Consider the following 27921-nt stretch of genomic DNA (forward strand, 5'->3'; position numbering starts at 1 on the left):
GTGCATTTACAATCCATGAGCTAGACACAGAGTGCTGTTTTACAATCCTTTAGCTAGACATAAAAGTTCTCCAAGTCCCCACTAGATTCGCTAGACACAGAGCACTGATTGGTGCATTTACAAACCTTGAGCTAGACACAGAGCACTGATTGGTGCATTTACAATCCTGCAGCTAGACATAAAAGTTCTCCAAATCCCCACCCGACTCAGGAGCCCAGCTGGCTTCACCTAGTGGATGCCACGCCAGGGCTGCGGGCAGAGCTGCCCACCAGTCCCGCGCTGCAAGCCCGCACTCCTCAGCCTTTGGGCGGTGGATGGGACTGGGTGCCGCGGTGCAGGGGTCGGAGCCCATCCGGGAGGCTCAGGCCGTGCGGGAGCCCATGGAGAGGGCAGGGCTCAGGCATGGTGGGCTGCAGGTCCCAAGCCCTGCCCCGCGGGGAGGCGGCTGAGGCCCAGCGAGAAATTGAGCATGGCGTCATCGGGCCAGCAGTGCTGGGGGACCCGGCACACCTGCCGCAGCTGCTGACCCAGGTGCTAAGCCTCTCACTGCCCAAAGCCGGCAGTGCCTGCTGGCTACTCCAAGTGCAGGGCCTGCTGAGCCCATGCCCACCTGGCACTTGCACTGGCCCACGAGCACCACATGCAGCCCCACGAGCACCACATGCAGCCCCACTTCCCACCTGCTCATCTCCCTCTACACCTCCCCGCAAGTAGAGGGAGCTGGCTCCAGACTCAACCAGTCCAGAGAGGGGCTCCCACAGTGCAGCGGTGTGTTGAAGGGTTCCTCAAGTGCACCAAGAGCAAGTGAGTGCTGCTAGCACGTTGTCACCTCTCACCAACTCTTTGAGAGCCCAAGGTGGGTGGATCACCTGAGTTCAGAAGTTCTGGCCAACATAACAGAGGTGGAGGTTGCCATGAGCTGAGATTGCGCCACTGCACTCCAGCCTGGGTGACAAAGCAAGACTCCATCTCAAAAAACAAACAAACAAAAAAAGACTTCAGTCCCTTCTTGCTCATGCTATTGTGCTCTCTTGCCCTCTGCCTTCCTTTATGGGATCAGATGCAGCACAAAAGCCCTCACCAGATTCCAGTGTCATGCTCTTGGACTTCCCAGCCTCCAGAACCATGAGCCAAATAAATTTGTATTGTTTATACATTATCCCCTCACACGTATTCTGTCATGGTGACAAACTAAGTAACAGACTAAGACAGCAGACTAAGACAGCAGTCTTCTATATCTGATGATACTAAACCCACTGTAATAGGCAGAATAATTGCCCCCCAAAGATGTCCACGTCCTCATCCCTGGAACCTGTGAATATGTTACCTTGTGTGACAAAAGAAACCTTACAGATGTAATTAGGTTAAATATCTTGAGATGCAGAGATTATACTGAATTTTCAGGGTGGGTTCACTGTAATCATAAGGGTTCTCCTAAAAGGGCACTGGATGAGTCAGAGTTAGAGAAAGTTACGTGATCATGAAAGCTAATGTTTGAGTGATGCGAGGAAGGAGCCACGCTGGAGAAAGCAGAAAGCCTCTTGAATCTGGAAAGGACAGGATAACAGATTTTCTGCCTAGACTTTCCAGAAGAAACCACACCTTGTTTTTACCAAATAAGACCCGTTTCAGACTTCTGGCCTCCAGAACTGTAACAGAATAAACTAATGTCATTTTCCACTACTTGGTTTGTGCTCATTTATTAAAGCAGCAGTAAGAAGGACACCTACACAGATCAGATGGGGCAAATAACTATCCTTAGTCTTGAAGTCTACATAGCTTCAGTCATGGGCTTCCATTTTTTGGCCATGAACCACATTTTGGTTACAGATAGGATCCATTCCAAGGAAGCTGGTCAGGCAGTTTCTTCCTGGAACAGTTCCCAGTAATTAGCTTGAAGTTTTTAAATGCCACTTCATCTTTCTGCAGCAAGTCCTACTTCAAAAACATGACCCGTAGCACCATCGTATGCCATATGGGGTCCCTGTGACCAGGGTTTTCCCAGTGTGTGGTATGATGGGCATAGCTGGTATTTTCACATCATGCCAACCTTTCTCAGAAGACAGATAAACTTTCTTCTTGGCCCCTTTGTGGCCACCTTTTATAAAGTGCTTTTCTCCAATAACTACAGCTCATGATGTTACTGAGAGGAACAGCGACACCCACTGCCAGCTGCTTTTAGTAGATGTATTTGTGCTGTGGTGTGGGGCTCGGCTTAGTAGATGTGTTTGTGCTGTGGTGTAGGACTTGGCCCACAGCCTGTGGTCCATAATGGCAACAGCCTCCCTACCAAGAAAACAGCCCAGTCCTGCTCCATACCAGATGCTGGTGCCCAGCTTCAGTCATGGGTTTTCTTACTCCCAATGGTGCACACAGTTGCCAGTTTCAGACTGCAGATCGAGGCAGCAACAGGGCCAGAGTGTCAAGCTTTGGTCCAAAACCAGGAATGAATGAACATTCCTGAAGAATTTCTTTTGCTCCAGGGTCAGAAACCCGTGAGTTTTCTGCCCTTAAACTGTACATGGTGACAATGTCGAGAAGCCAACAATTGCTCTTTAACCACATATTACCCAAAGATCAGTGGTTCTCAAACCTGGTTGCACACTGGACTCTAACAAGGAACTTTTTAAAAAATACAAATGTCTAGGCTCCATCCCGTTACAGTTAAACTATAATATCTGTGGGTGGGACACAGGCATTGGTTTTTATTTTTAAAAAGCAAAAGCAAAATCTCCCCCAGGTAATTTTAAATGGTTAAAAAAACAACAATCGAGATTGAAAACTATTGCCCTAGATTCCTGCTTTCTGTAGAATGATGAGCCCAAATCCAGCCATCCCTTGGCTGCCACCCGTGGGCCTAGATCCCAGGTAAGTACTTAGAACACACAAAAACATTTTTTTTTTTTTTTGAGACTTAGTCTTGCTCTGTCGCCCAGGCTGGAGTGCAGTGACGTGATATCGGCTCACTGCAAGCTCTGCCTCCTGGGTTCACGCCATTCTCCTGCCTCAGCCTGCTGAGTAGCTGGGACTACAGGCACCCACCACCGTGTCCAGCTAATTTTCGGTGCTTTTAGTAGAGACAGGGTTTCACCATGTTAGCCAGGATGGTCTCGATTTCCTGACCTTGTGATCTGCCCACGTCAGCCTCCCAAAGTGCTGGGATTACAGGCATGAGACACCGCACCTGGCCCCACACAACAAAAACATTTTCAGGCATGCCTGTGGGGAAGCTTCTGTCAAAGAGTGGCTGGGCAATTCATCTTCAGCAACATCTTATTGCCCCAATCATACATCATGAGTGCCTATGGTTGAGGTTCTTGGCTAGCACATTAAGGATAAATTGCAGTAGGACTCATCAGGTTATCTGGCTGATTTCTATAAATCAAAATGATTGAGTTTTTATTCTATGAAGATCACCAAAGTGTTGACAAATTTGAGACCTCTACTACTTTCAGCAATGCCTGAACTAGATCAGCCTCCACAGGACACAAGACTTTATGAAACTAGTGAGAAGTGACAATGTGGTAGCAGCCTTCATTCGCTCTTGGTGACTCCTTGGCCTTGGTGTCCACTCTGGCCGTGCTTGAGGAGCCCTTCAGCCCACCACTGCACTGCGGTAGCCCCTCTCTGGGCTGGCCGAGGCCAGCCGGCTCCCTCTGCTTGCAGTGAAGTGTGGAGGGGAGGCACGGGCAGGAACCAGGGTTGCACGTGGCCCTTGCGGTCCAGCAGGAGTTTTAGGTGGGCGTGGGCTCAGCAGGCCCTGCACTGGCAGTAGCCAGCTGGCAGTGAGGAGCTTAGCACCTGGGCCAGCAGCTATGGAGGGTGTCAAGAATGTGTCAGTAAGGGCCACTACATCCGACCTTCCTCAGTCCTCTTTGTGGTATAAGAGGAAAACTAGTGTTTCTGTTGCTGCATCGGTGAGCACAACTATTCCGATCAGCCATTGAGGGCCAGGAAATTGACTTCCTCCTGGACACTGGCATGGCCTTCTCAGTGATAATCTCCTGTCCTGGATGACTGTCCTCAAGATCTGTTACCACGCGAGGAATCCTGGGACAGCCTGTAACCAGGTATTTCTTCAACCCTATCCAAAAGGAAGTAGCTAGAGCGGTCATTGGTCAAATTCCCAACAGCAGTTAGGGTGTCCTGTTTAGAGGGGGGATTGAGAGGTAATCAGCCCTCACTCTCAGCGCCTCCTCGGTCTCAGCACCCACTCTGGTGGCACTTGAGGAGCCCTTCAGCCTGCCACTGCACTGTGGGAGCCCCTCTCTGGGCTGGCCAAGGCCAGAGCCAGCTCCCTCTGCTTGTGGTGTAGCGTGGAGGGAGAGATGTGGGTGGGAACTGGGGCTACGCATAGCACTCGTGGGCCAGCGTGAGTTCTGGGTGAGCACAGACTCGGCCAGCCCTGAACTCAGAGCGGCCAAGCCAGCACCACAGGCCCCAGGCAGTGAGGGGCTCAGCACCAGGCCAGCAGCTGAGAAGGGTGTGCCAGGTCCCCTAGCATTGCTGGCCCACCTGCACCATGCTTGAATTCTCACAGGGCCTCAGGTGCCTCCCTGCAGGGCAGGGCTCCGGACCTGCAGCTCTCCATGCCTGAGCCCTGCCCCCCATGGACTCCCACACAGCCTGAGCCTCCCAGACAGGCACGCCCCCTGCTCCGTGGCACCCGGTCTCATCGACTGCCCAAGGGCTGAGGAGTGTGGGCATGTGGCACGGGACACAAAAGCAGGCTGCCTGAGTCAGCAGTGGCAACCCACTCGGGTCGCCTTCCACACTGTGGAAGCTTCGTTCTTTTGCTCTTTACAATAAATCTTGGTGTTGCTCACTCTTTGGGTCTACGCCACCTTCATGAGCTGTAACACTCACTGCAAAGATCTGCAGCTTCACTCCTGAAGCCAACAAGACCACAAAACCAACAGGAAGAACGAACAGCTCCAGACGTGCCACCTTTAAGAGCCTTAACACTCACTGCGAAGGTCTGCAGCTTCACTTCTGAAGTCAGCGAAGACCACGAACCCACCAGAAGGAAGCAACTGCAGACACATCTGAACATCTGAAGGAACAAACTCCGGACACACCATCTTTAAGAACCGTAACACCTACTGTAAGGGTCTGCGGCTTCATTCTTGAAGTCACCGAGACCAAGAACCCACCAATTCTGGACACACTGGGATGACAGGCGTGAGCCACCACGCCCAGCCCATGAGATGTTCTAATACAGGCATGCAATGTAAAATACTGTCATGGAGAATGGGGTATCCATCCTCTCAAACATTTATCCTTTGTGTTACAGACAATCCAGTTATACTCTTCTAGTTATTTTAGAATGTACAGTTAAGTTATTATTGACTACAGTCACTCTGTTGTGCTATAAAATAGCTGGACATCACACTTCCTTCCTCCCTCTCCCATGGTCTCCATATCTAAGAAATGATCAATTCCTACTGGTTTCATGGTCAAAATAGCTGAGGAACCCAAGCCACCTTTTCATCCTCAGCTCCTCCACTTTAGCACAAAGGCAGAATGCATTAGGGGTGAACAGCATAGTTTCTGGAACCAGACTACTTGGGTTTGCCCTCTGGTCTGTTCCCTAGACACGTGTCTTTCAGTCAGTTACTTAACCTCTCTGTGCCTTAGCTTTTCTTAATCTTCAAAATGGGAGACATAATACCTTAATTATTCTTGTGAATAATGCCTACATGATTGTAAACATGAAAAGTCTTAATAGGTATTGAAAGCTTAGAAGGGTGTTTGGCCCCTAGTGTTATGTGTTTGCTAATATCATAAGAACAGGTATCACTCTTAATCGTCTAGATCTATAAAACAGCCTGTTGTTTTTACTGTCCAGTCACTCATTCTGAAAGTCAATTCACATTTTTCCACCTTCCAGTGGATTCTCTTCTTCTTTTCTTTTTTTTTTTTTTTAGACAGAATTTCGCTCTTGTCGCCCTGGAGTGCAGTGGCGCAGTCTCGGCTCACTGCAACCTCCGCCTCCTGGGTTCAAGTGATTCTCCTGCCCCAGCCTCCCCAGTAGCAGGTGACTACCACCATGCCCAGCTAATTTTTTTGTAGTTTTTAGTAGAGATGAGGTTTCACTATGTTGGCTGGCTGGTCTCGAACTCTAGACCTCAGGTGATCCGCCCGCCTTAGCCTCCCAACGTGCTGGGATTACCGGCATGAGCCACCGTGCCCCACCAGATTCTCTTCCTCTTAAGATCAAGTCCAAACTCCTCAAAAGTTTTTGCTTATAAAGTCATTCATAACCTGCCTCCTAACTATTTTCTCATTTCTTCTTTTACCACTTGCTCTCCCCCGTTCTACCTTCCAGTTATTTTTTTTTTCTTTTTTATTTTTTCTGAGACAGAGTCTTGGTCTTGTTGCTCAGGCTGGAGTGCAATGGCACGATCTCAGTTCACTGCAACCTCTGCCTTTTGGGTTCAAGGGATTCTCCTGCCTGAGCCTCCCGAGTAGCTGAGGTTATAGGCATGCGCCACCACATCCAGCTAACTTTGTATTTTTAGTAGAGACAGGGTTTCTCCATGTTGGCCAGGCTGCTCTCGAACCACTGACCTCAGGTGATCCGCCCATCTAGGCCTCCCAAAGTGCTGGGATTACAGGCATGAGCCACCGCACTGGCCTTGCCTTCCAGTTTAGTTAACTTCTTTTGTTTTCCTAATAGATGGTCCATTGTGTCTCTTCTGGGCCATAGCCCATGTTGTTCTTCCTGCTTTGTTCTTTTTGTTGTTCTTTCATAATGTTCTGAGATTACCTCATTTCCTGTGTCCTCTCTTTCTGTGGCTATCCAAAGAAAGTCATCTTTCAGACTGTTTGCTCAGAGTTCATCTCAAAACCTGGCAAGTGAGTATTTTATATTTTCAATTATCTAAAAATCATAAGAGTAATACCTTCTCAGATATGTCTCATGTACACAGCTTATAATTAGATTATCTTTTAAGCTAATCTGTGAATATTGCTTTATATCTAGAGAATTTAGTCTGTTTGTGTATTGGGGTTTAATCTGTCATCTTGTATTCTACTTTTTATTTGCTTTACCTGTTCTATGTTTCTTTCCCTTTCCTTTTCTCAGTTCTCTTGTTGATTAAATAAACATTTGTCTCTTCCAGTTTCGATGATTTACAGTCTGTTTCTGTTCTTCTAAGGGCTAGCCTGAGAAATTAAGGCATGCATATTTATACAGTCTAAACTGAGTAAAACCTCACAGATAATGTAAGGACCTTTCTTTGCCGGTTCCTGACTTTGACATTATTTTTGCCTTGTGTTTTAATTATATATATATATATATTTTTTTTTAATTTTTTTCTTTCTTTCTTTCTTTCTTTCTTTTTTTTTTTTTTTGAGATAGAGTTTTGCTCTGTCGCCCAGGCTGGAGTACAATGGCACAATCTCAGCTCACTGCAACCTCCGCCTCCCGGGTTGAAACAATTCTCCTTCCTCAGCCTCCCAAATAGCTGGGATCACAGGCGCCCGCCACCACACCCAGCTAACTTTTTAATTTTAGGAGAGATGCGGTTTCACCCTGTTGACCAGGCTGGTCTCAAACTCCTGACCTCGTGATCCGCCCGCCTTCACCTCCCAAAGTGCTGGGATTAGAGGCAAGAGCCACTGCATCTGTCCCTAATTTCGTATATATTTTAAGGTCCACCAGACATTACAATTACCATTTTATGTAATCAATGTTCATTTACAATAGCTCACATATTTATCACTGTCTTTTTCATTCCTCCTTGCATCTCCTATGTTCCATCTGGGATCATTTACTTTCTGCTCAAAGTATATCCTTTAACGTTTCTTTAAAAAGTGTCTCCTGGCGACAAACTGAGTTTTTACTTGTCTGAAAATGTCTTCACGTTGTGCTGTTTCCTAAAAGCTGTTTCTACTGGGTATAGAATTCGAATTTGGCAGTTCTTGTCTCTTAGTACTTGAAGATATCATTCTATTGTCTTCCATGTTTTTGCATTGCTATGAGTCCATGCCCACTTCTTCTCATCTCCTGGCTCCTTTTAATAATTTTCTTCTGTGTTTGTTTTGCTGTTTCATTGTAATACATCTCTATAAAGATTGCTTTTTTGGTAATCTAGTCTGCTGGACATTTGCTGGGCATGTTTTATCTTTGGAATAGTTTTATGCATCAGTTCCACAAAAATCTAAGCCATTATCTCTGGAGTATTGTCTCTGTCCCACTCTCCCTCTTCTCTCATCTGGTACTTCAATGAAATGAAAGCATCTAGAGATTTAACCTTGAGGAGAGAGTCGCTGTTATTTTTACCGGAGGATCCCTCCAGTGTTGAAAACAAAACCCAGGACATTTTACTCAACTTGGAAAACATTTCTTGAGTCAACTTGGACAGTGGTTAAATGGTTAATCCTGCCAGGTATTAGTTGGTCACAGACCATGCCAAATCAAAAAAAAAAAAAATGATACAAAACAAGGTTTTAATATGCTTCCATTAGAAAGAGTTGCAGGAATTCAATCTACTTTTATGAAAACTTTGTAATGCTTCGTAACAACTTTTAATTCTCAACACCAAAAAATTTGAATCCCAGCTCTGACTGCCTCTTTTCCTTGGAAGAACTTGCTGTCTTTTTCTGCCCCTATATGATTGCCAAGAAGGAACTATTTCCACGTAAATTCAGTGAAATCCTCATGAGTCATTCAGGTGATTTTTTTCTGAGAGGTGATGATGGCTCTGGCCCAGAATTACTAAGAAAAGGCTCTAAGAAACAAACAGATGGGCTCCCCACCCTCCATAAACTTTCTTCCTCTATTCAGGAACATCTTTCTGTTCCTAAAAATGCCCTCCACTATGTGATAAAAACTGGAGGCTGAGGGATTCACCTGGGCTCTCTGGAATTGTGTTGAAAGTCATAACTGAGCCTGTCAAGTTAACTGTGGCCTTAAAATGAATACTTGGGATCCAAGGAGCTCCTAGGAAGTAAGAAGATAAAGACCTTTATAAATGACAGATCTGCACTTGAGGTCAGGAGTTCGAGACCAGCCTGGCCAACATGGTGAAACCCAAGTCTCTAATAAAAATACAAAAATTAGCCAGGCACGGTGGCGGGCGCCTGTAATCCCAGCTAAGGCACAGGAATCGCCTGAACCTGAGAGGTGGAGGTTGCAGTGAGCCAAGGGAGCACCACCACACTCCATCCTGGGCAATAGTCTCAAATAAATAAATGACAGATCTGGCCGGGCGTGGTGGCTCACTCCTGTAATCCCAGCACTTTGGGAGGCCAACATGGGTGGATCACTTGAGGTCAGGAGTTTGAGACTAGCCTGGGCAACATGGCGAAACCCTGTCTCTACTAAAAATACAAGTTATCTGGGCGTGGTGGCAGGCACCTATCCCAGCTAGTTGGGAGGCTGAGACAGGAGAATCACTTGAACCTTGGAGGTGGAACCTGGGAGGTGAGCCAAGATAGAGCCACTGCACTCCAACCTGGGTGACAGAGTGAGACTCTGTCTCAAAAATAAATAAATAAATAAATAAATAACAGATCTTTCAGTATTTTTCTTCCCTTTTCTGAATATTTGAAGCTTGCAAAATGGGAAGTTTGGCACAGCAGTGAAGCCTTTTTTTTAGAATTCCTCTTTCTTGAGATTTATTTTATTTTATTTTTTGAGATGGAATCTCACTCTGTCGCCCAGGCTGGAGTGCAGTGGCACGATCTCAGCTCACTGCAACCTTCATCACCCAGGTTCAAGCCATTTCCCAGCCTCGGCCTCCCGACTAGCTGGGATTACAGTCATGTGACACATGTCCAGCTAATTTTTGTATTTTTAGTAGAGATGGGGGTTTCACCACGTTGGCCAGGCTGGTCTCGAACTCTTGACCTCGAGTACTGGGATGAGCCACCATGCCCAGCCTCTTTCTTGAGATTTAAAAGAGTACACCTTTATAAACACCTAGAAAGCTAAGACATCTCTGTTGTCAAAACAAACATCCCTCACCCTTACCCTAATTTTCTAGTATGTATGGAATATTTTCTGCTCTTTTAGGAGCAGGCTTGTTTCATGGCTAGAGTCTGGAAATGTTGCATCTTTGTCTTTCTGTATATACGTTGGCAATCCTGATAATGGAAGCGCTTCCTGCTAATTGGATATGAATGGGGTTGGGTGGGGGTGGTGACTCCTTATCTGAATAACATCAATTGTGTTGCTTCTAACCCATTTCTTCTCCTTTGTCATCACCACTATCACTTTATTCTCTTCCCTGTCTTCTCCTTCCTTTGCCTCTAACCTTCTTCATTTTTAACAGAAGTTGGAGCAGTCAATAAGAGTCAGAGCCTTTAAACAGAAATCTACTCACTTTTCTGTGTGCACAAGGCTGAGCAGAGGTTCTGCCTCTCAAGAGGAACTGAGTGCTGTTGGGCATTCAACACACCGCAGAGACCAGCAATCTTGCCCCCTCACCTCACAGCATGGACAGAGGAGACCAAGCTAAGAGAACCAGGTAGGTCACTCCTTGCGCCACCAGGCTCTTCCTCCATCCCAGGGGCTCCGATACCCTGCCTTTGTGCGGCTCCCTTTTGAGTTTGAAAGAGGCTTCTTGGTCAGGTGCAGTGACTCATGCCTGTAATCCCAGCACTTCGGGAGCCTGAGGCAGGTGAAACACCTGAGGTCAGGAGTTCAAGACCAGCCTGGCCAATGTGGCAAAACCCCATCTCTACTAAAAATATCAAAAATTTGCCAGGTGTGGTGGCGCACACTCAGGATGGTGGTAATCCCAGCCACTCAGGAGGCTGAGGCAGGAGAATTATTGGAACCCGGGAGGTGGAGGTTGCAGTGACATGAGATCGCACCACTGCACTCCAGCCTGCTTAACAGCGAGACTCCATCTCAAAAAAAAAAAAAAAAATTAGTCTTTTTTGCTTTCATCTTTAAACTAGTAATGATGAACGTAAGTGCCCAAGTAAAAAGCAGGGAGTTTTTCTCCAGAAATTATCTACCCACTGCAAAAAAAGTTTTCATTTGTGCCTAGGTTCATCTAAAATCTCTCATTTTATGGGTGTTCTCAATTATTTTGTTATGAAGAACAAAGTACCCGTTACAGAACACAAGTTAACCTGAAAAGGTATCAGTTGGTGTTAGTTTCTGATGTTTGTAGAGATCAACTGAAAAAACAAGAGAGGGGTATAACAGATTTCATCATTATATTAGGGTTTAGAACCTCAACTTTGGGAATATTATATATCTTTGTAAGGAATTTAATGGTCAATTTGGAAACTTTATAGAAATCATTGAAATTGTGGCGAGCACAAATGTGTACAGATAGGCTGACTTTTTCAAAAAGAACTTTTCCTAATATCACCTGATTGAGTACCTGGATCTTGGAATAAAATTCCAGTGACATTATAAGTAGATTGGTTTGTTTGTTTTGAGACGGAGTTTCAGTCTGTCACCCAGGCTGGAGAGCAGTGGTGCAACCTCAGCAGTCTGCAATCCCCGCCTCCTGGGTTCAAGTAATTCTCCTGCCTCAGCCTCCCGAGTAGCTGGGATTACAGCTGCTCGCCACCACACCCAGCTAATTTTTGTATTATTATAGAGACAGGGTTTTGCCATGTTGGCCAGGCTGGTCTCGAACTCCTGACCTCTAGTGATCTGCCTCCCTTGGTTTCCCAAAGTGCCAGGCTTACAGGCATGAGCCACTGAGCCCAGCCTATAAGTAAATATAAAAAGCACTGTTTATCAAACATTCAGCAGGAAGTCAAAATTATATGCTCTATAAAACTGACATATAACTTGAAAGTGGCTCTGGAGATCATGAAGACACCAAGATTGAAGGTGCCCATGAACGGTTTGGATAAAACTATTCTCCAAATTGTGAAAAAGGCAATTTCTAAATTAACATTTATGTCACTTTAAGTGTGCATATAAAATGCACTTACTGAATGTTATATATAGGTATGTGACAATTTCACCTACATCCCTAAAAGTTTATTTAATTTAGAAATTAGAGACAAGTGCTGGGCGTGGTGGCTCATGTTTGTAATCCCAGCACTTTCAGAAGCCAAAGTGGGCAGATCACCTGAGGTAGGGAGGTCGAGACCAGCCTGACCAACAGGGAGGAACTCCGTCCCTACTAAAACATAAAAAAATTAGCTGGGTGTGGTGGCACTTGCCTGTAATCCCAGCTACTCGGGAAACAAAGTGAGACTATGTCTTTAAAAAAAAAAATTAGAGGCAAGATGTTACTCTGTCACTGAGGCTGGAATTCAGTGGTGCAGTCATAGCTCTCTGCACCATCAAACTCCTAGGCTCCAGAGATCCTCCTGCCTCTGCCTCCCACGTAGCTGGGATCATAGATGCCTACCACTATGCCAACCTAACTTTTAAATTTTTTGTAGATATGAGGTCTCACTATGTTGTTCAGACTAGCTTCAAACTCTTAGTTGCAAGTGATCCTCCTGCCTTGGCCTCCCAAATTGCTGGGATTACAGGCATGAGCTACCATGCCCAGTCCTAAAAGTCTATGCATTCAAATTTTCAGCACAGACTGTTGAAACCTTTTTTGCCCTTTCTTATTGGAAAAATTTGCAATCGCTTTATATTTGAACATTTTTTTTATAATTAATAAAGATTTTCATTAAAACACAGGTAATTCAGTATGGGGAACTTAATTGATATACATAATGTTACATATATTTGAATTTTCTCTCCAGGAATGAAAACGTTTTCAACTGCTTATACAAAAACCCTGAGGCAACTTTTAAGCTGATTTGCTTTCCCTGGGCAGGAGGTGGCTCCGTTCATTTTGCCAAATGGGGCCAAGATACTCATGATTCGCTGGAAGGTATGTTCATTTTTAACATCATTTAAACAATTTATAACGGCAGATGACATAAATGTATTAGAATTTGAAGTTTGGTCAAGACTTTCCTTCCTGGTAGGTAATTAATAATGAACTTTCAAGATTACGCTTCCATAGAATAACTTTTATATTTCTAAAGTAAGTTGCCTTTACTTTGTTCTTATCGTTAGCGCTAGAAGGACCTTTTAGGAGATGATATTCTAATACCGCATTTGTCTTTGGTATAATTACTGATATGGTTGAACTGAATCTACCATTTGCAATTGTTTCCAATTTGTCCCATGATATGTTCTATTTTCCCTTTTTCTGTTTTGCTTTTGAGTACAATCTAAAAGACTGCTATAAATCTAGGTGCAGTGGCTCATGCCTGTAATAGCAGCACTTTGGGAGGCTGAGGCAGGAGGATTGCTTGAGGCCAGGAGTTCAAGACCAGTCTGAGCAACACAGTGAGACCCTGTCTCTATAATAATAATTATTATTTATTTATCTATTGTTTTTGAGTCAGAGTCTTGCTCTGTCATCCAGGCTGCAGTGCAATGGCACAGTCTTGGCTCACTGCAACCTCCAACTCTCGGGTTCAAGCAATGCTCGTGCCTCAGCCTCCTAAGTAGCTGCACTTACAGGCATGTGTCACCACACCCCTCTAATTTTTGCATTTTTAGTAGAGACGGGGTTTCACCATGTTGGCCAGACTGGTCTTGAACTCCTGACTTCAAGTGATCTGCCCACCTCGGCCTCCCAAAGTGCTGGGATTACAGGTGTGAGCCACTATGCCCGGCCAACATGCTTAATTGTGGATAGTTTCTTTTTCTATGTTTAAGTTCACTGATCTTTTCTTCTTGGTGTGTAGTCTGCTGTTAATCCTGTCTGGTGTTTTTAAAACATTTTTCATATATTTTACATTTCTACAAGTTCCATTTGGCTCTTTGAAAAATCTTTAGTTTCTGTTCTTATCATGTTCATATTTTCATTTACATTATTGAGCACATTTGTATTTAATAACTGTTTAAGGTTCTTGTCTGCTGACTCCATCGTTTGTTATTTCTTGTCTGTTTCTTATGTTTGATGCTCCCCCTGGACCTGTTATGGGTCATATCTTCCAGCTTTTTGGCATGTCTGGTGAGTTTTGATTATATGTTAGACATTGTCAGTTTTGCTTTGTTGTGTCCTGGATTTTGTTGTATTCCTTTACAGTGTGTTTGATTTTGCTCTAGCAGCAAGCGAATAAGTTATTTGGGATCAGCTTGATGTTCGATTCTGGAGATGCTTATGTTGTGTATTCATTAGGAGATGACTTGTCATTGTTTCTGTTAGGCATCCTGAAGTGCTACTAGCCCAGGATTACTTCCAGTTATTTTTGCAGCTTCACTTTCTATAAATTTGAAGTTTATTTATGTTACTTGCACTCCAGTCTACCAAAGTAACATAAATAAACTTGAAATTTGCATAAATACAAGGCTTTGATTAAAAAAATGTAAGGGCAGATTTTTTCCTCCATCCAGAGCCAAGGCAAAATCAGAAAGTTCTTCTTTTCTCCTTTGCCATTTGGAAAATAAATACTTTATTTGTAGTCTACCTTTTTCACAGAGGTTCTAGAATTTAGGATTTCTTGGCTTTGTGTAAAGGACTCAGTTCTAACTCTCAAATTTAATGCTTTCCACTGCCTTATCTCCTGACCCTCTAGGTCACCCCTGAAACCTGATGTTTTATTTTCCTGATATAGGTAATGGCTGTTGGGGTAAGCATTTCATCAGCACATGATCATCAGTGGAATTTTCAGTTCCTTTTTTTTTTCTTTTTCTTCTAGGTGTTCCCTTTATCTTATTGTGAGCAGATACTTAGTCTGCTATATTTTATGCTCTTGCTTTTATTATCAGCACATTGTAAAACTTTTACCTTGCTGCACTTAAATGTTATCATTCGTTTCCTTGAAATTTTTTCCATCACGTAAATATGAGCCCTTTTATAATATCACAATATCTCATTGACTGTCTGTGAGTGTTCACTTGTGATTCTCCATCTCCAGTGCATTCCTTAAGGCTTCCTGGAAGAGAAAGCCGAATTGAAGAACCTTTTGCAAATGACATCTCCCAGTTAGTTGATGAAGTTGTTTGTGCTCTGCAGCCAGTCATCCAGGACAAACAATTTGCATTTTTTGGCCACAGGTATTTGATATCCGTTTTAAAAATTTCAGGGGAGTTCCTTCTATCTTAAGTTTGTGGTTAATGTTGTTCTTTGTGTTTTGTAAGATGCATACCTTTTTATTGGTTAGACAGCATGTTGGGTAATTATGACCATAACAACTTTTACAATTCACCAGTTTGTATGGTAAGTATACCTGTTTCTTTTCCTTTTAGGCAAATAAAGTCAACACTTGTAAAACCAAGACTTTAACAGCAGCTTACATTCTATTTATTTTTGAAATAAGAAATTATGCAAAGTATATGTTTCTTAAGCTACGTTGTGTAATTTTCAGGTTAAGTCAGAGACCCTGGGCTTCTGGCTATCTCTTTTCAGTTGTATGAGCTTGCAAAAATTTCTTAGGCTTCTGAGTTAGTTTCTTTTTCTAAAGGGTACAATAACAACAGTTCCCACTTGTGAGGCTTAAATGAATACCGATCTTAAATAAATTGGTATATAGTAAGGTCTCAATAAATTTTGGCTATTATATCTTATAAGATTTACAAATATAGTCAAGAAGAAATTAAAAAATAAAAAGTACCCATCATCCTCCTACCCGGATAAGAATGCTTTAAAATTCTGATGTGGTTGCTTAGTATTTTTACACAGTGGGGTCTGGTTTTATATATTTACTTGGTCTTTTTCACTTAAAAACAATGTATACTCACAGGATGTGAAAGAAATTTATTGCTATATTTATCTTATAGTAATATTACATTAAATATATTAAATTAAATATATTTATATTATTGCTATAAATATCTTTCACATCCTGTAAGTATACATTGCTTCCTGATTTGCTTGATTAACCTTTTTTTGTGGATATGAGGTATTTCTGTCTTTTTCTGTTATAAACAATAGTTCAGTGAACATTCTTTTCTTTTTTTGGAGACAGAATCTCACTTTGTCACCCAGGCTGGGGTGCAATATCATGATCTCAGCTCATTGCAACCGACACCTCATGGGTTCAAGCAATCCTCCCACCTCAGCCTCTCAAACAGCTGGGATTACAGGCACATACCACCATACCTGGCTAATTTTTATATTTTTAATGGAGTTGGGGTTTCACCATGTTGGCCAGGTTGGTCTCAAACTGTAGACCTCAAGTGATCCACTTGCCTTGGCCTGCTAAAGTGTTGGGATTACAGGCATGAGCTACCGCACCCAGCCCAATGAACATTCTTATAGAAAATTTAGTATACATCTCCTATCACTTTTTTAGGATAAATTCTCAGAATTTACCTTAAATAATATGCACATTCTTAAAGTTCTTTTCAAGACAGGGTCTTGCTCTGTCACCCAGGCTGGAGGGCAGTGGTGCGATCATGGCTCACTGCAACCTCTGTCTCCCAGGCTCAAGTGATTCTTCCACCTCAGCCTCCCAAGTAGTTGGGACTACAGGAGCACGCCACCACGCCCTGCTAATTTCTTGTCATTGATGTTTTATAGAGATGGGGTTTCGCCATGTTGCCCAGGCTGGTCTCCAACTCCTGGGCCCAAGTGATCCACCCACTTCTGCCTCTCAAAATGTTGGGATTACAGACATGAGGAACTACATCCAGTCTGTAAAAGTTCTTGATATGTATTTCCAAATTACCTGCACTTTACACTCCGTGCACAATGAACATGATGCTGAGTTTCCTGTCTTTCATAAAATATATACATATGCAATTTACAAATAAGCAACCTCTGGCAGTTTTGTCTACCAAATGTATTTACATAATATCAATAGCAGTTCACAAACATTTTCAGCCCCAGTACCCCTTTATACTTTTAAGATGCATTGAGGAACTCAAAGAGCTTTTGTTTTTATATGATATATCCGGCGATATTTATCATACTGGAGGGAAAAACTAAGAAAATTTAAAGATATTTATTAACTTATCTAAAAATAACTAACAAACCTACTTTACATTGATATAAATAATACATTTTTATGAAAAAGATTATATTTTCCAAAAACATGTGAGAAGGTGAGAAGAGTGGCATCATTTTATACTTTTGCAAATCTGTTTAATGTCTGACATAATAGAAGGCAGATGGATTCTCATTTCTGTCTCTGCATTCAAACTGTTGCTATATCACGTTATATAGCTTCTGGAAAACTCCACTGTGTATGCATTAGAGTAAAAAAGGCCAATAACATTTTAGTATTTATCCTGAAAATAGCTTTGACCTCATGGACCATCCATTAGGAACTCAGAAATTTCCAGGGGTCCCTAAACCATATTTTGAGAGCTGTGGATATACGCTATCAAAGGCATAGTGACACACATCTTTAAGGAAGAAAAGGAAATTTAAATTAATTCGAAGAGTGAATTATCTAGGCTGTCTTTGAAACACTTTTTATGCTGATATAAATCACTGAAAAGATAGACTTCTTAATCAACTCACGCTTTTCTTTTGACTATTACATGATCTTTGTTGTGTTTATGATACTGTTCCTATCGGCTTTCTGTGGATCATCATGAGTTTTGGTTAACAGTTCTTGTCATGTTTTTCTTTCCTGAATTTAGTATGGGATCCTACATTGCTTTTAGGACTGCACTACACCTAAAAGAAAACAATAAACCAGAACCACTGCATTTATTTTTGTCAAGCGCAACTCCTATACATGTAAGTAATTTCGCTTTATCCTAGGAAGGGCAGTGGAGAGCAGGGAAATGGGGATAAAAATGAAGCCATTATTTCCCTATCTGGTGAATTCTGGTCCAGTATAATGATGATGGTAGGGACACTATTAGGTTGGTGCAAAAGCAATCGAGGTTTTTGCCACTACTTTCTTTTTCTTTTCTGAGATGGAGTCTCACTCTGCTGCCCAGGCGAGAGTGCAGTGGCACGATCTTGGCTCACTGCAACCTCTGCCTCTCGGGTTCAAGCAATTCTCCTGTCTCAGCCTCCTGAGTAGCTGGGACTACAGGTGTGCGCCACCACGGCTAGCTGATTTTGTATTTTTAGTAGAGACGGGCTTTCACCATGTTGGCCAGGCTGGTCTTGAACTCTTGACATCAGGTGATCCCCCTGCCTCAGCCTCCCAAAGTGCTGGGATTACAGGTGTGAGCCACCACACCCGTCCTGCCATTACTTTCAATGGCAAAAACCACAATTGATTTTGCACCAACCTAATACTTGCTGTTGAAAAATCCCTTGAATCTCTTTCAATATCATTCTCTCTGTTTCCCGGAAATGCATTTCAACTGTTCCCTACTGGTACTATTCCTGGCATCTCTGAGCTAATGCTGACCATAGTGCTTTTTCCTTCATTCTGGGTCAGCTGGGAACGTAACCAGCTTTGAGCAAAGTGACTGCATCAGAACCAGGAAAGACTCCTTGAAATTTTAAAAGAGGACAGTGATGTCAAGTTCTTAGAACTACCATGGCTTTTTAAACCCGGTGCTGTTGCTCCTGCTGCTCTTCCTCCTACCTCTTTGGTCTTCCCCACTTCATCTGGAGAAAGATCCTGCCTGTCCCAGGATTCTAAATCTACAAAGCCATTTTGGTGGCATTATGATGCTGCAGTTATTACTGATGAGCCTTCTTCTCCCTGCTTTCAAAACGACATAGTTCTTTCCTGAAGCCTATAGATAAAGCAGTCTCCTTCCCAGCCTTGGTTTAATGACTTTTCCCTTAGATCAACAGTTTTCAGTTTATGAGCCAAGTGTGTTATATGAAATATCAGGCCTGTGTTGTTGTTCATGTTTCAAGTCAAAGGCCTGGCCTCGCATTCCCAAAGAAGATGAATTGTCAGAAGAACAAATTAGTCATTACCTTACGGAATTTGGAGGCACCCCCAAGGATTTTGTTGAAGACAAGGAACTTGTGCAACAATATAGTCCCATGATAAGGGCAGATCTGAGCCTTGTTAGTAGTTGCACGTAAGTAACAGAGACAAGCTTTTTTCTTTCTTTTTTTGGTACAGTTACTTGTAGAAAAACATAGATTGGCAGTACTCTGAGGTTGCTTATGTGGGAAGACAAAATTCTAAGAGTTTGGTTTCATTTCCTTTGGGGCCACCTATGGTATGTATACTGGTTTAGAATGGAGTCTAGGCACAGAAATTGTATCTATGAAAGATGTCCAGCATGGCCAGGCACAGTGACCCATGCCTGTAATTCCAGCACTTTGGGACACCAAGACCGGTGGATCAATTAAGGCCAGGAGTTCAAGACAAGGCTGGTCAACATGGCAAAACCCCATCTCTACCAAAAAATACAAAACTTAGCCGGACATGGTGGTGCACACCTGTAATCCTAGCTACTTGGAGGCTTAGGCAGGAGAATCACTTGAAGCCAAGAGGTGGAGGTTGCAGTGAGCCAACATCATACCACTGCCCTCCAGCCTGGGCAGAGCGAGACTCCATCTCAAAAAAAAAAAAAAAATGTCTAGCTTGTATTTTTCTTTAAAAAGTATATGATTAGACATGCGTATTTTATCACATAATAACATAGTAAATATTTTTTGAGTAAATTAATGCAAAAGCATTTTCATCTTCTTAGAAGGGTCAGCAGAAATAGATTGTTCGTAATTTTAAGTGTGGAGGCAAACCAGTGGGGAGAAATATTCTGGTTTTGCTTTTTTGTAAATTTTGTTCCAGAACTCATTAAGTTCTGTGAATATCTCTTCATTCCCTTGTCTCATGGGATATCTGTATAGACACTTGATTCTTCTGATAGAACTGAAGTTCTGATACTCTGTATATCCTTCCCCAATAATCTTTTTTATTTTTATTTTATTTTATTTGTTTGTTTTGACATGGAATTTCACTCTGTCACCCAGGCTGGAGTGCAATGGTGTGATCTTGGCTCACTGCAACCTCCGTCTCCCAGGTTCAAGCGATTCTCCTGCCTCCTGAGTAGATGGAATTACAGGCACCTGCCACTACACACAGCTAATTTTGCATTTTTAGTAGAGGCAGGTTTTCACCATCTTGGCCAGGCTGGTCTCAAACTCCTGACCTGAGGTGCTCCACCCACCTCAGCCTCCCAAAGTGTTGGGATTATAGGCGTGAGCCACTGCGCTCGGCCAGGAATACGTGTTTGAGATCTACTGCACAGCATGGTGACTACACATGTATATTTCAAAATTGCTAAGAAAGTAGATTTTACATGTGCACATCATTTTAAAAAGTTTAAGTATATGAGGTGATGGATATGTTAATTTGCTTGACTTAATCATTCCATAATGTATACTTATATCAGAATATCACATTGTACCTCACCAATTTATACAATTGTTATTTGCGAATTTAAAACAAAATTGAAAAAAAACTGAGAAGTAATCCAAATAACTATGGACATTGAATGCAATCACAGATGCAAAAGCTGGCTTTTTTTTTTTTTTTTTGAGTCAGAGTCTTGCTTTGTCGCCCAAACTGGAGTGCAGTGGCACAACCTCTGCCTCCCCCGTTCAAGCAATTCTCCTGCCTCAGCCTCCCGAGTAGCTGAGACTACAGGCACAGACCACCATACCCAGCTAACTTTTGTATTTTTAGTAGAGATGGGGTTTCTCCATGTTGGCCAGGATGGTCTTGATCTCCTGACCTCGTGATCCACCCGCCTTGGCCTCCCAAAGTGCTGGGATTACTGGTGTGAGCCACCGCACCCGGCAAGCTGGCTTTTAATAATTAAGCCTTGCACAATAGTGAAACATGCCATCTTTAAAGTCGGCTTAGCAGACTGAAACCCTGTGTCTTACTATGAGAATCTGAGCAAGTTTCTTTAACAGTTTGTTTCTCATCTGTCAAAGAAGGGATAAGAATAGCAACTCTTCAAGGTGGTGTGTGAGAATTAACTGCTTGGTAGAGGGGAGGGTCTGGCACACAACAAACCACGAGCTATTTTGAAAAAACAAAACACAACCAAAAAAACTCACAACCAATGAGTTTTTTCACTCCAAAGAAAGCTCCCAAACACCACAAATAAAACATTAACATACATCATTCACAGGGACATTCCACTCATAGAATGTAGAAAATGTTGACATTCTCACCCTTTCTCCACTGAGTCAAATTGCAGCAGTTACTCACAACTTTTAACTTCCTCTCTCCAAGTTTCAAAAACTCTTCCAAATCTTGCCTTTTTGCTCCTTCTCCTTTTCAATCCGTCCTCGTTATGTCCCAGCTTTTTCCAATATAAATGAAATCAGGCCTACAGAGTGTTTCCAGTTCTCTTTCCCCATCATTACCACCAAAGCTCAGAGCTAGTGGCCGAAATGGAAATTGTCAGCCGAGAAGTGCCAGAAGCTGTGACTATTTCAACTCATATAAGCTGTCCTCCTCTCTTGCTTGACTACTGTTATTGTTCCTTCTCTGGAATCCTGGTGCCACATATACTAGGGTGTTTCATAACTGATATTGTCCCAAATCTCTTGCAAGTTCTGTTTTGTCTCCTTTTTTAAAAAGTTTCCTTTGTGTTTCAGTGTGAAGAATTTCCTCTGCCTGTCTTCAAGGTCACTGACTTTCTTCAGCTGTATCAAGTCTACTGATGAGCCTGTCAAAGGACTTCTTCATTTCTGTTATTTCTACAAATTCCATTTGACCCTCTTCTGGTTTTCACCTTTCTAATGAAATTCCCCATGTGTTCATGAATGTTACCCACCTTTTCCACTAAATCTGTTGACAAATTAATCATACGTATTTTAAAGTCCCTGTATGAGAGTTCCAACATCTGGGTCTTATCTGCGTCTGATTCTTTTGACTACTTTGCCTCTTAACAATGGGTTATTTCTTGGTTTCTTGTGTGTCTGATAATAATAATAATTATTATTCTTTGAGATGGAGTTTTGCTCTTATTGCCCAGGCTCGAGTGCTATGGCGGAATCTCAGTTCACTGCAACCTCCACCTCCTGGGTTCAAGCAATTCTCCTGCCTCAGCCTCCGGAGTAGCTGGGATTACAGGCACATGCCACCACGCCCAGCTAATTTTTTGTATTCTTAGTAGATACAGGGTTTCATCGTGTTCGCCAGGCTGGTCTCGAAATCCTGACCTCAGGTGATCCACCCACCTTGGCCTCCCAAAGTGCTGGGATTACAGGCATGAGCCACCACGCCCAGTGATAATTTTATAAAATCAAAACCCGGTTATCATGCACAAAAACAGTAGAGACCGAAGGTAATGTTTTACACCTAAATTTGAGCACGCCTCTCCTTTTTGACAGGCTGTTAGGGTGGGGAGTTGAGTTAGTCTAGACTGGGCTTGAGCTGGGTAGGGTTTTGTTGTTGCTGTGATCACCTACAGTGCACCACCAGCTCTCAAATCCTCTGGTATAATTACTATGTGTCTAGTGTGGGATGCAGTTGTTGCAGAATTTTTCTCACCGGTCCTGCCCTACCTTTGGCGTTCAGTGTTCCCTGTGACTCACAGAACAGCCTCTCTTCCTCCTGTTGCCCTCCCCAGTGTAGATAGCTGTTGCTTGTTACTCAATGTATGTTAGCCTGTGGGTAACACAGGGAGTTCCTGGACATCCTAGATAGTCTGAAGCATGAGTTCTAGGTGCCCTCCACCCCAGTGCCTGGCCTCTGTGAGTGGGGCTTTCTCAGCATGCCTGCTCCTTCTCTCTTGCAAACACATTTTTGCCTTGTATCTGTGGTTGCCTTGGTGGAAGATTCCTGCCCCTTCCTACAAGCAGCAGAACTCTGCTTGGTTTTGGTGTAGAATTGTTTCCCATCCCTTCCTCAGGGGTCAGGGCTTATGTTTTTATCCTCCCCCGCCACAGCCACAGGGCTTTGCCTGCACCGTGGGGGTGAGAGGGTTTCATGCTCCTCCTCCAGCAGCTTAAGGCTTCTGCTTACAATGAGAGCAGACCTGGTCAGGTGGCAGTCTAGTGCCAGTCCAATTGCCACAGAAAATTAACTGCACTGTGGAGGTGTCTCTCTAGCCTCTTGCCTCACTCCTAATTTTTCTCGTCAACTCCTGGTGAAGGCCCATGGAAAAGAGGCTGCATGGTTGGGCACGGTGGCTCATACCTGGAATCCCAGCACTTTCAGAGGCCGAGGCGCGTGGATCACTTGAGATCAGGAGTTCGCGACCAGCCTGGTCAACATGGTGAAACCATGTCTCTACTAAAAATACAAAATTAGCTGGGTATGGTGGCAGACACCTGTAATCCCAGCTACTCAAGAGGTTGAGGCAGGAGAATCGCTTGAATCCAGGAGACAGAGGTTGCAATGAACTGAGATCACACCATTGCACTTAAGCCTGGGCAATAGAGCGAGACTCCATTTAAAAAAAAAAAAAGACAAAAGAGGCTGTGAGTCAGTGTGAACACCATCTAACACACCATTCTCACTGGGTCTCCAACACTTTAAAATTTCGGCTGATTTGAGTCTTACCGCATGTATAGCAGATACCTCTTCTGCCTGGACATTGTGCCACCTGACCTTGTCTACTGGCCCCATCTCTCTGTAGTGGGAGTCTGTCCTCCTTGGAATTTGATTTCTAGCTTGCCTCGCAAACACAGCTCTCTGTTGAGTTCTCAAGTCATGATGCTGTAGTTTTTCTGTTGTTTGGTTTTTTTTTCTCATTTTTAGGATGGGGTGTGGGTGTGGGGTGCTGCTGCTTTTTTACATTCTGGGCATGAGCTAATCCTTGCCGGGATGATTGCAAGACCCACTCCCGTGGACCTATCACATACACTTGGTCCCGCTCTGATCCATTACCCACACTCTATCCAGAGGATAAAAGTCCAGTTTGATCATGGCGTACCTTGTTTGATCTTTTTGGTGACTTCCTTTCACTCTTAGGACAACCAAATTCCTTTATGTGGCCTAGACTTATACCTGCATACCTCTTACACCTTAATTTGTCCCAATACTCCACTTTGTTCTCTGAAAAGTAGCCTTTGTTGTTGTTGTTGTTTTGTTTTGTTTTTTGAGATGGAGGTTCGCTCTTGTTGCCCAGGCTGCAGTGCAGTGGCACGATCTCGGCTCACCGCAACCTCTGCCTTCCAGGTTCAAGGGATTCTCCTGCCTCTGCCTCCCGAGTAGCTGGAATTTCAGGGATGCACCATCATGTCCAGATAGTTTTGTATTTTTAGTAGAGACAGGGTTTCCTCATGTTGGTCAGGCTGGTCTTGAACTCTTGACCTCAGATAATCCACCCATCTCGGCCTCCCAAAGTGCTGGGATTATAGGCGTGAACCACCATGCCTCGCCTGGCCTTTTTTTTTTTTTTTTTTTTTTTTTTTAAGACAGGGTCTTACTCTGTTGCTTAGGCTGGAGTGCAATGGTGCAATCACAGGTCACTGCAGCCTTGACCTCTGGGCTCAAGTGATCCTCTCACCTCAGCCTCCCAAGTAGCTGGGAACTACAAGTACATGGCCACACCTGGCTAATTTTTTCATGTAGTAGAAATGGGGTCTTGCTATGTTGCCCAGGCTGGTCTCAAACTCCTGGTCTTAAGCGATCCTCCCGCCTTGGCCTCCCAAAGTGCTAGGATTACGGCATGAGCCATCACACCTGACCTAGCCATTAATTTGTCATCTTTCTCTTCCCTCTCTCTCTGCTGGCTCTTTGCCCTTTGACTGGTTCTTTTCTATTCATTCAGCTTTCAGATCCTCTCCCTTTCCCCAGGAGATCTGCCTTGATCCTATCCCCACCTCCACCCTCCTGCCAAGACTTCTCCTTCTCTTGGACTTTGTAGCACCTTCCCTCTCTCTCTAGTTGAATGATTGTTTCCGTAATGTCTGTCTCCCAGCCAGTCTCTCAGCTGCAGGAGGGAAGGTACTGTGTTTGTTTCTCCACGTGCCCCTAGTGTCTAGCGCAGCACTGAGCCTCTGACTCAATAAACATGTTTGCTGCTGTTGTGAGGTTCTGTGCAGAGCAACCCTCTGCTGGGTCAATGAGAGCTGACAGTTACCAAAGAGGTCTTTGTTTCTGATGACAGTTTAAAGGACTGGCTCCACCAGCCTTACCTTGAGTTGAACTGTGTGCCCCCCAGTGCCATCCTGCTGCCACTTGTCACATCCTAGAAGTTAGATATTGGAAATTAGCCTCCACACTGAGTCTCAGGCAGGCTTTGACAGGTAGAAGTGCCATTGGTGAAAAATGTTTTACACTGCTAGAAGTAGCCAAAGAAAAGAAGTGAACCCACCCTAAGTTTCATTGACATTAGGAACAGGAAAAGATTCTGGGATGTTGATTTTGAACAATTACTAACTGGCTCTTTTATGTTTACAGCTCTAACATACCATCTAAGGCTGTTCTTTCTTGTGACTTAACATGTTTTGTTGGATCTGAAGACATAGCAAAGGACGTGGAAGGTGAATTTATTTTTAGTCTCGGGTATTGTATTGAAATATATGTTTGATGACTTTAACCTGTCACCCAGGCTGGAGTGCAATGGCGCAATCTTAGCTCATTGCAACCTCCGCCAGGCCAGCTTTTAAATTTTTTTTATTTTTAATTTTTTGGTTACATAGTAGGTGTATATATTTATGTTCGATGGTTTTTGACCAATGTCAACTAGCAGTTACTGCAATAAGCAAAAAATTAGTTGAAGTTGTATTTAGTATAAAAGGAGAGATGTTGGTCTTATGTAAAATAAGAGAACTGCTGTATACTGATAGGTCTCAAAGAAATAAAAAATGCAGGACACCTAGTATAAAAGTTAAAGAAAGAGGAAAGACACATGAAACACAGCTTAACAGTCAAAGACAGGTTTTCTTTAGATAAAACCTGAGAGGGGCTCCTGGCCGATTTCAGTCAGGAGCACTTTCTCTTACAGATGAAAAGTATATACTGGTTTTAGGGTGAGGGGCTTATTACAAGCTTGGAATGTTCTGTGTGAGGGAGAAGTTTTATGGTGGGGTTGGAATGTCTCTGGGAGGAGGGGAGGTTATCTTGGGGCAGATATCTTTCTGGCAGCCAGAAGCAGGGTTATCTCAAGGCCTTCATCTTCCTGGCCAGCAGGGGGTTGTCTTGGGGCTAACATATCTCTGGTTGGGGAGGAGTTTCGAATGTTTCTGGTTGGAGATGTTATCTATGGTTTATGGTTATGGTGACCTCAGCCATTAGACTGATGCCCTTTGGATTTAGGTGGTTTTTGATTAAGGTAAACTTTAGAAGGAGGGGCTTGGCCAAGATGGCAATGTTCCTGCTTTGTCACCTGGAACATAAGGCTTTGAAAGTAACTGTACTCCAGGGTGTCAGCTCTTAAAGAAATAATGTCTTGAAGTGAATCTTTAGTTGCTGTTGGGGTTGTTATTGAATATAATCTTGTTTATTTTCAGCCTGGAAAGATGTAACCAGTGGAAATACTAACATTCACCAGCTTCCAGGGGATCACTTTTATCTTCTGGATCCTGCCAATGAGAGATTAATCAAGAACTACGTAATCAAGTGTCTAGAAGTATCATCGCTTGCCAATTTTTAGATATTTTTCCTTTCACTTTTAAAATAATCAAAGTAATATGATACTCTTTTCAGTTATTCAGCTGTAGCTCAGTTTTATTCAGATTGGAAATTACACATTTTCTACTGTCAGGAAGATTCATTACATAAATATATTTATGTATCTTGGAACAAAGGTCAAGTCAGTAAAGAATACTTCTGGCAGGCCGGGTGTGATGGCTCATGCCTATAATCCCAGCAGTTTGGGAGGCCGAGGCAGGCAGATCATGAGGTCAGGAGTTCGAGGCTAGCCTGACCAACATGCTGAAACCCCGTCTCTACTAAAAATACAAAAGAATAGCCAGGTATAGTGGCCAGCTCCTGTAATCCCAGCTACTCAGGAAGCTGAGGCAGGAGAATCCCTTGAACCGGGGAGGCGGAGGTTGCAGTGAGCCAAGATCGCACCACTGCACTCCAGCCTGGGTGATAGAGCGAGACTCCGGCTCAAAAAAAACAAAACAAAAAAAAGAATCCTGGCAGAGTCTTTTATCTTCATATTAAAATCTCACCTGATTCTCCTTTATGGGAAGTTTGTCAACAAAATTCATGATTGGTAAATTATCAATTTTTTCCTTCAGTTAGTTTAATGGTGAAGATGATTAACAGGGGAAATGCTTGAAGTAAATGATTGTTTCAACAACACACCATGACTCAAAGCTTGGTCTCATTTTTTCAAATGTAGAATAGCCCCATATAGTAAGAAAATGTAATCTACTGCTTTCTTAAAAGAAGATAGCCCTAAATAATTATTGTCACCTGTACACGCATGTCCTCAGAATGCTTATACCCCAGCCCTCTAAGGAGTTTCTTCCACATCACTTGCTTGGGGGGGTCTCTGCCACCCTAGCATGACTGGCTGGGACCTGGGTCCAGTCCCCCCAGTGGACAACCAATCTAGAGTCTGGCCTGTGACAAAGGGAGTGGCCAAGCACAAATGTCGCAACTAAGAGGCTGCCTCAGCCTCACTCAGCAATAACTTGAACTTGACTTAGGGAGAAAGCACAACAGCTGGAAGTAAACAGGAATGAAGAGAAAAAGAAAAGCAGAAATAGGAGCCAGGCACAGTGGCTCAACACCTGGAATCCCAGCACTTTGGGAGGCTGAGTAGGAGGATCATTTCAGGTCAGGAGTGTGGGAGACCCCTGTCTCTACAAAAGATTTTAAAAATCAGCCAGGCATGGTGGTGTGCACCTGTGGTCCCGGCTACTTGGAAGGCTGAGACTGAAAGATTGCTTGAGCCCAGGAGGCCAAGGCTGCAGTGAGCTAGGATCATGTCATTGCATTCCAGCCTGAGTGACAGAATGAGACCCTATCTCAAAAAATAAAAGTACATAAGGTCTTAGTAAATAAGATTAGTAAATAAGATTAAAGAAAATGCATACAGGTGGTATTTTCTGAAATTTATCACTCTTTTTTAAAAAAGTACAAAAAATATAAAATTAACTATTTGGGGAAGGCACTTTGAGTTAGAATTCATGTAATAAATTTAGGCTACAAATAGTCTTAAGCAAATTATGTTGT

The 27921-nt window shown here is 43.3% G+C and overlaps 1 protein-coding gene across 4 annotated transcripts; it reads left to right on the plus strand.

The window, feature by feature from the left end:
* The first annotated feature begins 6781 nt into the window (after positions 1-6781).
* Positions 6782-27839, plus strand: OLAH (oleoyl-ACP hydrolase). 4 transcript variants are annotated; one of them, XM_015455589.4, is made up of 8 exons: positions 6782-6858; positions 10281-10475; positions 12685-12815; positions 14860-14998; positions 17531-17630; positions 18720-18889; positions 25189-25271; positions 26241-27839. In XM_015455589.4, exons 2-8 carry the CDS (start codon positions 10444-10446, stop codon positions 26381-26383), a joined length of 798 nt encoding a protein of 265 aa, XP_015311075.2. In that variant the 5' UTR covers positions 6782-6858; positions 10281-10443; the 3' UTR covers positions 26384-27839. The 4 variants fall into 4 exon arrangements, with proteins under 4 accessions (XP_015311075.2, XP_005564752.2, XP_015311076.3 ...); XM_005564695.5 differs by having other exon boundaries at positions 10349-10475; XM_015455590.4 differs by lacking the exons at positions 25189-25271; positions 26241-27839 and adding an exon at positions 21432-21783.
* The last annotated feature ends 82 nt before the right edge of the window (positions 27840-27921 follow it).

The sequence above is a fragment of the Macaca fascicularis genome, chromosome 9, assembly GCF_037993035.2.
Source record: "Macaca fascicularis isolate 582-1 chromosome 9, T2T-MFA8v1.1".
Taxonomy (NCBI): domain Eukaryota; kingdom Metazoa; phylum Chordata; class Mammalia; order Primates; family Cercopithecidae; genus Macaca; species Macaca fascicularis.

Excerpts from the sequence above, each read along its gene's own strand:
- OLAH (XM_015455589.4), top strand. The coding sequence starts at position 10,444 with ATGGACAGAGGAGACCAAGCTAAGAGAACCAG. Across the intron at positions 10,476-12,684 it reads GACCAAGCTAAGAGAACCAG|GAATGAAAACGTTTTCAACT; the intron begins GTAGGTCACTCC and ends TTTTCTCTCCAG. Across the intron at positions 14,999-17,530 it reads TTTGCATTTTTTGGCCACAG|TATGGGATCCTACATTGCTT; the intron begins GTATTTGATATC and ends TCCTGAATTTAG.